General features: G+C 43.5%; 2 protein-coding genes across 3 annotated transcripts; both read right to left on the reverse strand.

Moving 5' to 3' along the window:
• Window positions 1-407: 407 nt before the first annotated feature.
• LOC136679657 (transcription cofactor HES-6-like) lies at window positions 408-4,180 on the reverse strand. The gene is made up of 4 exons (XM_066658305.1): window positions 4,118-4,180; window positions 2,293-2,379; window positions 1,847-1,928; window positions 408-808 (listed from the first exon to the last, which is right to left on the reverse strand). The coding sequence occupies exons 1-4, from the start codon at window positions 4,178-4,180 to the stop codon at window positions 408-410; spliced, it is 633 nt and encodes a 210-aa protein (XP_066514402.1).
• Window positions 4,181-6,244: 2,064 nt separating this feature from the next.
• Window positions 6,245-8,880, reverse strand: LOC136678206 (transcription cofactor HES-6-like). 2 transcript variants are annotated; one of them, XM_066656160.1, is made up of 4 exons: window positions 8,675-8,880; window positions 8,389-8,484; window positions 7,412-7,484; window positions 6,245-7,070 (listed from the first exon to the last, which is right to left on the reverse strand). In XM_066656160.1, exons 1-4 carry the CDS (start codon window positions 8,717-8,719, stop codon window positions 6,727-6,729), a joined length of 558 nt encoding a protein of 185 aa, XP_066512257.1. In that variant the 5' UTR covers window positions 8,720-8,880; the 3' UTR covers window positions 6,245-6,726. The 2 variants fall into 2 exon arrangements, with proteins under 2 accessions (XP_066512257.1, XP_066512256.1); XM_066656159.1 differs by having other exon boundaries at window positions 7,406-7,484.
• Between the last annotated feature and the right edge of the window lie 229 nt (window positions 8,881-9,109).

Raw genomic sequence — 9,109 nt, forward strand, 5'->3', positions numbered from 1 at the left:
AGGAGCCAAAAAATTAAATAAATAAAAGCTTTCCAAGTGTGTGTGTGTGTCGCCCTGTGAAGGACTGGCGCCCCCTCCAGGGTGTGTTCCTGCCTTGCGCCCAATGATTCCAGGTAGGCTCTGGACCCACCGCGACCCTGAACTAGATAAGCGCTTATAGACAATGAAAGACTTAATTAATCTTACCTAGTGTTCCTCTAAGGTGAAAGAAATAAGGTCAGCTGTTTTCAGATTTATGTGATTTAATTAATAACAGTAAGAAACAAGGGGGTCATTCCTGTGAAGTGCATCCATTTCTGAGTCTTTTCTGAAGTGTTTAAAAGTTTAGGTTTGTGTACATAAAGTAAAAGGCAGCTAATGTGTTAAAAGTTGTATTGTTTTGTTGCTCCATACTGCCACCTCTTGGTCTACCATGGCCTCCACATGAAGGAGTTGAAAGTGATAGTGGCTCGTTCCTCTTCAGCTGGAGCTGGACTCGATTCTACGTCAGTTTCCTCCAGGTCTGAGCATAGATCTTCGTTGGAGGATGACGACGATGACGAGGAGGTTGGCGAGAGTGCTGCACACGCATCATTGGCTGTTCTGTCTGGGCTGAGAGCAGCTGATTGGTCGGCCACTAGCTCCAGCAGTGCCTCGGGGAGGCTGTCTTCATGTAGAGGCATACACTCCAGCAGGTGGTTTAATAACTCCGCAGCCACAGTGGTGTCAATCCCGGGACAAGTGGAAACGAACGTGTGAACCTCGTGCATGCACTGGATGTATCCTGCAGCAAATCGTTCACTGGCCTCATGACTCATGGTGTCAGCCTCTAAAAGTCCAAACACACACATATACACATATTAATCTGTAGAAACTAGTCTTATTACTGAGTTATGTCCTTTCATAAAGGAGTAGACTCATAATGCACTGAATGGGGAGAAACCTGTTATCACTGTAAAGTTACAGTAACATTTCAGAAGCATTTTTGAAATCACTGGTAAATGTCCCAGCCAGCACACCTTAGTTGGGCCCACATGGGTTGAACATGGACCAGATGGGTTTAAGCACGTGCTGTGGATGGCTCAATATTTGAGCTATTAGTAGGACTTGAGAGGCCTAAATGGGATAAATGTGGGCAGCCTTGAAAGTCTCTATATAATGGTTTGTGGAGTCCTATGGCAAAAAAACAAAAAACAAAGGGCTTTGTCCAATATGCTAGGCTTGCTCTCTCTCTCTCTCTCTCTCTCTCTTTCTCTGCTCATGACAGCATTGTTTAGACATTGAAGAGACCTCCAAAGGTTAAAGAGCACAAACTGAGATGAGGATATTGCTCTATTCCTGCTTCATAAATGGGTAATATTGACTGATTTTTGATATTTCAGATTAAATACTGTGGAACTGACTCGCTGACTGTGGAATATTCGGGAGACGGCTAACTGCATGAAAGTAAACACAGAAAGAGCTACAAAACTAAACAACTCAAGTAACAAATGAGTTTCTATGGTAATTTAAACTTACATAAATAATAATAATAAAATAAAAACTTACAGACAAGTTAAACATCAGCCACATACAAATAACCATTAGTTTTTGCCTCAAACTTACTGTTCCACCTTAAAAGACACAGTGCTTCTGAATGTAAACAAACCAGAAAGAACAGCACTTTCGCATAATTGTATACGTTGCCTGAAATTCATGGACGTAAGTTGCTGGTACCCAGATGTGGGTATGTTCCTTACAGTGCTATGTTGCCTGGGGGACACCAAACATGTCCTGGCTCACTATCTATCTCCTGTAGTGTAGTATTCCTTTAAACATGCAACACATGGCACATACAAATCCATGAAAACTGTGTGTATCCCTTTACCATGACTTTGATGCTGCAGGATATTCTCAACCCTCTTCACTGTCAGCTCCAGCACTTCTGCATTCTCCATTTTGGCCTGTAACTGCACAGAAGAAAGGTTTACCTGCAGGTTTTTTCATAGACAATTCTGAAACGGCTTTCCAGTGTATAGCTTTAAACTCTTTATTTAGATTTGTGCATATGTTCCACACTGAGAAGCAACAAAACACTAACACACGGCCCAAAATCACAGAGAATAGATGAGGAACTTTCACTGAAGTGAAGTATGTTTTCCTTCTCTTCTAAAGTTTTGAAGACATTATATATACATTCTGCATTTGGCTTAAATCTAAGAAATGTACAGATTTAAAATTCTGAATCCACCGAATTTTTAAACTCTTCAGTTCTAGATAATTATAATGTTAAATGTAGTTTTCCTGGTTGTCAGGGTTCACTTGGCTGTTTACCTCTGTGTCAGTGATGAGGTTGCGAAGCTCCTGGAGACTTTCATTAATCCGCGCTCTCCTTTTCTTCTCCACCAGAGGCTTTCGTGTCTGTGAAACAGAGGTCAGAATTAAGGACATGATTCTGAATAAATGTGGCACAAAACCAGCTTCACTTTTTAATGACACGGATACGTAAATCTACTAAGCTATAAATGAGAATATAATATATACACAGATCAACCTGTTTTATAATTACAGACTATCCATCCATTGTCTGTAACCCTTATCCAGTTCAGGGTCACGGTGGGTCCAGAGCCTACCTGGAATCATTGTGCGCAAGGCGGGAATACACCCTGGAGGGGGCGCCAGTCCTTCACAGGGCAACACAGACACACACACACACTCACACCTACGGACACTTTCGAGTCGCCAATCCACCTGCAACGTGTGTTTTTGGACTGTGGGAGGAAACCAGAGCACCCGGAGGAAACCTACGCAGACACAGGGAGAACACACCACACTCCTCACAGACAGTCACCCGGAGGAAACCTACGCAGATACAGGGAGAACACACCACACTCCTCACAGACAGTCACCCGGAGGAAAGCCACGCAGACACAGGGAGAACACACCACACTCCTCACAGACAGTCACCTGGAGCGGGAATTGAACCCACAACCTCCAGGCCCGGAGCTGTGTGACTGCGACACCTACCTGCTGCGCCACCGTGCCGCCTAATTACAGACTATAGTCTATTTATTACACTATATACTTTATTTACCCCCTTTCACCCTGTTATTTAATGGTCAGGAAGCCCACAGAACCACCACAAAGCAGACATGGTTTGGATGGTGGATCATTCTCAGCGCTGCAGTGACACTGACGTGGTGGTGGTGTGTTAGTGTGTGTTGTGCTGTGTAGAGTGGATCAGACACAGCAGTGCTGCTGGAGTTTTTAAACCCCTCAGTGTCTGGACCGAGAACAGTCCACCGACCAAAAACATCCAGCCGACAGCATCCTGTGTCACTGATGAAGGACTAGAGGATGACCAACATTAACTTATATTTTTAAATATGTTCATCTAGTCCAGTACAGTGTAAATATCATTGATAAGATTTGTTTCATTCATTTATTTAAACTCTGTAATTGAGCACAAGGGGACAGGGCACCAGTCTGTCAGAGAATCTCTCTCTCTCTGTCTCTCTCTCTCTCTCTCTCTCTGTCTCTCTCTCTCTCTCTCTGTCTCTCTCTCTCTCTCTGTCTCTCTCTCTCTCTGTCTCTGTCTCTCTCTCTCTCTCTCTCTCTCTCTCTCTCTCTCTCTTTCTCTCTCTCTCTCTCTTTCTCTCTCTCTCTCTTATCTCTCTCTCTCTCTCTTTCTCTCTCTCTCTTATCTCTCTCTCTCTCTCTCTCTCTCTCTCTTTCTCTCTCTCTCTCTCTCTCTCTCTCCTCTCTCTCTCTCTCTCTCTGTCCCTCTCTCACACTCATATCTGTTCACATATCACACAGCCAAGAAGAAACCCACACAGATACAGAGAGAACACACCAAACTCCTCACAGACAATGACCCGAGGTGAGGATCAAGACCCAACAAACCCCACTTCATTACATTAGAATTATATAAGGGCCATGGCTGGTCTAATGTTGAGTCCATTGTGTCCTGCTTAGAAATGAAAAGCCCCTATAGCGTTTGCCATTTTTAAAGATAGATGAGGACTTTTCTCTGATGTAGATTCTTATCCCATCTCATTTATGTGAATTGTCCTCTAAAGAACCATCCACCGAATGTTTATTTAGGCCCTTTTTGTCTACTATATTTTTGAATAGTGCACCAGGTGTCCTCTCTTACCTTCCTGTCTCCTCTCGGACTTGTGTCCTCATCCAGACTGAATGTGCTCCTGAAAGGGGTCATGACGTCAGGGTTGGGGGGGCACGTGGGTCTCAGATACCGTGGTCTAGTCCGTGTGTGTGTGTTAGTGTGTGTATATGTGTGTGTGAGGCTGCAGGGTGGTTATATACCACCTCATTTGCATGTGAATGAGCGCCCTGCGTACACCGGGCTTCAGCTCCAGCCAATCAGCTCACACTCTTTTGTCTTGAGACAGTGAGGGCTACGGGTGGGGGAGAGAGACAGGTGTTCAGCACAGAGACATAGAGAAAGAGAGGGAAAAATATACAGGATTTATAAATATATATGTACATATACACACAAATATCAACAGTAACTTTCAAACTTTACCAGTTCCACTGACTATATAAGTGCAATGTTTGGTTCTACTGTTGCAGAATGTAGTTCTTTTGTTGCTGTGTGTCCTTTGTTTTTCTCTTTTCCACCTGTTCTTCACAGATCAGAATTCACAAGAATGTTGTTGGAGTTTTTACACACTCCACACACTCACTGTCCACACATTGGTCCACCTTGTAGATGTAGAGTCAGAGACAGTAGCTCATCTGTCGCTGCACAGTGTGTGTCGCTCGTCCTCTAGTCCTTCATCAGTGACACAGGACGCTGTCGGCTGGATGTTTTTGTCAGTGGACTGTTCTCAGTCCAGCAGTGACAGTGGTGGTGGTGTGTTAGTGTGTGTTGTGCTGGTGTAGAGTGGATCAGACACAGCAGTGCTGCTGGAGTTTTTAAACCCTGTGTCCACTCTCTGTCCACTCTGTGAGACACTCCTCCCTCGTTGGTCCACCTTGTAGATGTAGAGTCAGAGACAGCAGCTCATCTGTCGCTGCACAGTGTGTGTCGCTCGTCCTCTAGGCCTTCACAGGATGTTACTCACAGGACACTGTTGACATTACATTTTTAATTGGTGGCCTGTTCACAGTCCATGATACAGAGGGGTTTAAAAACTCAGCTCAGTGTCACTGCAGCGCTGAGAATGATCCACCACCCACATCATACCTGCTCTGTGGGAGTCCTGAGCGCTGAAGAACAGAGTGAGAGTGGGCTAATCAAGTATGCAGAGCAACAGCTGTGCTGCAGTCTGTAACTATAGAACTACAAAGTGGTCAGTGGAGGTGATGAAATGGATATTCAGTGCAGAAACAGTGAGATCATTTTAATTTTATGGTTGATCTGTGTGAAAATATATAATAATATGTTATTTCAAGTAAATATGCAGAATTAATATGCTTCTATTCATTGTGAAGCTCTTACATGAATTCCAAATAATTACTTGGGAGCTACAAAGCTGTAACAAATGTAACTTTTTAGATACATCCATTCTTAAGATACAGTAATGAACAAAGCAAGAAAAGGTGCTGAGAATGACTGTGTGTGTGTGTGAGGGAGAGAGAGAGAGAGAGTGTTTGTGTGTGTGTGAGCTGAGGGTTAAACCCCATCTGCCCCCCTCCCCCCGCCCACCAGCAACAACACACACACACTCACTTTTCCATAAAGAACAGAAGGGTGGGAGTCTTACACTGGTTGTGTGTGTGTGTGTGTGTGTGTGTGTGTGTGTACTGGCAGTGGAGTTGGGGGGTGGGTTTAATAGCTGGTGGGTTTAGTCCGTTTGGTTTACATGGATCAGGGGCATGAATGTCCTTAATCATCTTCACCATCATCATAATAATGAACCATTATTCATAGATAGATCACACTCTGGACAGGGCCCCAGTCCAACACATGGCCTTTTGCCATCATCACTGTCATAATATCATCAATTTTATCATAATATCATCATCCATTATCAGAATTATCAGCATAATATCAACATAATATTTATACGGTTACGCTTCGTCTGTTTCCATGGTTACGCTACATGTGTTTTATTATCAACTCAGCCACATTGTGTTGGAGTCACTGTGTCACATTTAGAAGTAGAAACAATCCCAGAAGTTAAATATAAAAAATAAAAGTGAAACATCAGTTAATTTATTAATAAATAAAGTTTAATTATTAATGGGTTAATAGACATAAATACAGAATAGAGGTTAAACATTCTATAACAACAGCTCAGCCAGCTAACAAACCGCTAGCCATGAATATTAATATTATTATTAATAATATTTAATTCAATAAATTACAGTGTTAATTTAATAAATAACACAGGATTAATAAAAGCCTTCTACAATGCAGGCTACTGTAACTTTACTTCAGACAGGAAGCAACAAGGTTTGGAAAAAGAGGGAGATTAAGAAAGAAAAAGAGCTTTTCTGGACCTCCAAGTCACCTCCAACATGCTCACAAACAAGCATATCTATAAGATACATAGCAAAGGAGGGTCAGAGCACACACACACACACACACACACACACACAAAGGTTTGCACCTCTCACGTGTACTGATATGAATGTGTATGCACTAAAGCAGCAGAGCCTTCAGAATAATGCATACAGTAATAGCATTCAGTATAATTCACACAGTGTATAACACACACTTAGGTACCTATGTACACAGCTAAAATATTATCCTGGCCAATCAAAGCATCATTTTTAGAAGTTAGCACAGGTTCTGTTTCACCAGGGCCTCCACATCTCCAGAGTGGTCAGCTGTGGGCTCTCAGTGGGAGGAGGTCGACACTCAGGAGGGGAGCTTACAGGAGACAGCGGGCACGGCATCAGCCCATCTTCCTCATTGCCGTGGAAACGGGGCTGATCCGTAAGTACAGCTCGGAAGGGCTCATGGCTCCCAGTGCAGTCGGACGCTGCCCTGGGCAGGGATTTGAGCAGATGGTGGAGGAGCCGAGAGCCGAGAGTTTTGTCGATCCATTCGCAGGACAGCAGCAGTGTGTGGACCTCATGGACACACTGGATGTAGCCGGTGCTGTATCTCTGATGGGCCTCTGCGTCCAGCCTTGGCTCTGATTGAGGACAAAATAAAGGAAATTCAAAAAAAGAGATCTACTCTTTCTCCTTAAAATAACGCTAGTGTTCTTGGCGCCACCTGTCAGTCGCTCTATGAATCTGCAGCTATTTAAAAGAGTGGTCCATGTGCAGAACGTGGGAAATCATTGCAGTAGCTTGGCGTGTGAAATGTGTTGATATATTTTTGCACGCGAGTTGTGAGGCATTTGTAGGCCTTTAATGTAATAAAAGTAGAAAATTATTTGGCTTTATAGAAATGTATGGATAAATTATACATAATGAGAAACCAGAAACTGCATTTAAGGTTTGGACATATGTTGCAAACACTCACCTTTACCTTTACTGCTCTGGATGTTCTGCAGATGTTTAACAGTCATCTCCAGGATGTCAGCTTTCTCCAGTTTAGACTGCTGTTTATGGGGAAGAGCAAAGTGTATAACTTTAAACCACCTCTTTATTTAACTTCTGTAAACACAGATTCGTAAACGCAACACTGTTAGTGATGCACCATGTGCCCAAAAGTTTGTAGACACTTGCTTGTCCAATATTTCTTCTGAAATGAAGAGTAATCAAAAAGAATGCTAGATGTTGGAACATTGCAGTGAGGATTTACTGGCAGCTACAGGAACATTAGTGGGATCTGGTACTGATGTTGGGTGATTAATTAGTTCCCAGGCAGTACACGGATATGGGTCACGTCTGGCCAAGACGCAGCACATCTGGCCCAATGTCAGTAGCTGGCCCAAAATGCTCACATCGGTCCACATCTCTCAAAACAGATCTTGCCGGTTCTGGTAAAGGTGTGGTTGTGTCGGCTGTGGCAAAGGGATTTAAGCCAGAAGTGGCCCAAAAAGTGACTTCGGGCTGACGTGGAATCCATTTGGCTTTTCGGGCCAGTGGATATAAGGAGTGGTTGCCAGACCTGGACTAGAATATTTTTTCTCTCTGGGTCTTGTCCCAAATGCCAATTCTGACTCAGTTCTACCCAACGTCTCCCTTTTTAATGGCCTACTTGCCACTTGAAATGACAGCATATGTGTGGACTGCTCCTGCTCACCATATTAGGGCCAGATCAATGCCAAATTAGGACCAGATGTCAGCCAGACCTCACTTTGGCCATATCTTTGACAGAAGTGGGCCGTATCTGTTTTGTAGCACATGGGATGAATGAGCGCTTTTGGTTCACATAAATTTAGCCACAACAACATGAGCCAGCAGAATGTGTTAACCTTAAAGTAACTGAATTCATAATGTATAATGGTGGCTACACATTTTGGACATCCGTAGAGTGTTTTAAAGTAAAACTGCACTTACGTCGAGATTGAAAGCCCCTACCACTGTCTCTCTGAGTTGATCCAAACAGTGGTTTATTCTCTCTCGTCTTTTTCTCTCTATCAGTGGCTTTCTCAGCTGAAAACAACATCAAAACAAATCAGAATATGACGTCACAGAAGCCCTAGGAATCCTAGTTTTTTTTTTCTCAGGAACTCATGATAATAACCTTTCCTATCACAATACATTTGACACCACAAGAAAGTAGTGAAGGCTGAAGTAAGATCTACTCTCTTCCCACAAACTGAACCCTTTAGACCCATCCTACCTTCCTCTCCTCCTTGGCGCTCGAGCTCGCTTTCCCCGCGGTCATTTCTGGATTAATTCTCGTTTATTTGTGTTTGTGATGATTGTTTATTTGAAGTGAATGTGTTGTAGTGTCCAGACGGCGTTGGAGTTTAGAGTTTTCTCTGTGGAAAGCTGCTCTCCCTCTCATTTATACACTGCGGGCAGATTTGCATCTGAATGCACGAGCGCCTCGTCCTGGGGGTGTTTTCCCACACGCGCGAGAGTGCGCGCGCACACTCAACCCATCACTCACAACTGACGCGATGCCCCCTCTTTTCAGTGCACGAGCGCGGAATAAGGAGAACACACACACACACACGTTTGTTTTCATGCGTTGCGGAGACACAGACTTCCATTCATTTCGTAATTTACCCAAACATTCACTAATAGCTTAACACCAACCATAACAATAACC

Source organism: Hoplias malabaricus, chromosome Y, assembly GCF_029633855.1.
Source record: "Hoplias malabaricus isolate fHopMal1 chromosome Y, fHopMal1.hap1, whole genome shotgun sequence".
Classification (NCBI taxonomy): Eukaryota; Metazoa; Chordata; class Actinopteri; order Characiformes; family Erythrinidae; genus Hoplias; species Hoplias malabaricus.

What these genes read in the sequence shown, in the direction of transcription:
- LOC136679657 (XM_066658305.1), bottom strand. Translation starts at nt 4,180, where the DNA reads ATGACCCCTTTCAGGAGCACATTCAGTCTGGATGAGGACACAAGTCCG. An exon ending in ACCTCATCACTGACACAGAG is followed by an intron (nt 1,929 to 2,292) that starts GTAAACAGCCAA and finishes TCTTCTGTGCAG; the next exon opens with TTACAGGCCAAAATGGAGAA. An exon ending in CCTGCAGCATCAAAGTCATG is followed by an intron (nt 809 to 1,846) that starts GTAAAGGGATAC and finishes TTGGACTTTTAG; the next exon opens with AGGCTGACACCATGAGTCAT.
- LOC136678206 (XM_066656159.1), bottom strand. Translation starts at nt 8,719, where the DNA reads ATGACCGCGGGGAAAGCGAGCTCGAGCGCCAAGGAGGAGAGGAAG. An exon ending in GCGCCAAGGAGGAGAGGAAG is followed by an intron (nt 8,485 to 8,674) that starts GTAGGATGGGTC and finishes TGTTGTTTTCAG; the next exon opens with CTGAGAAAGCCACTGATAGA. An exon ending in TAGGGGCTTTCAATCTCGAC is followed by an intron (nt 7,485 to 8,388) that starts GTAAGTGCAGTT and finishes CCCCATAAACAG; the next exon opens with CAGTCTAAACTGGAGAAAGC.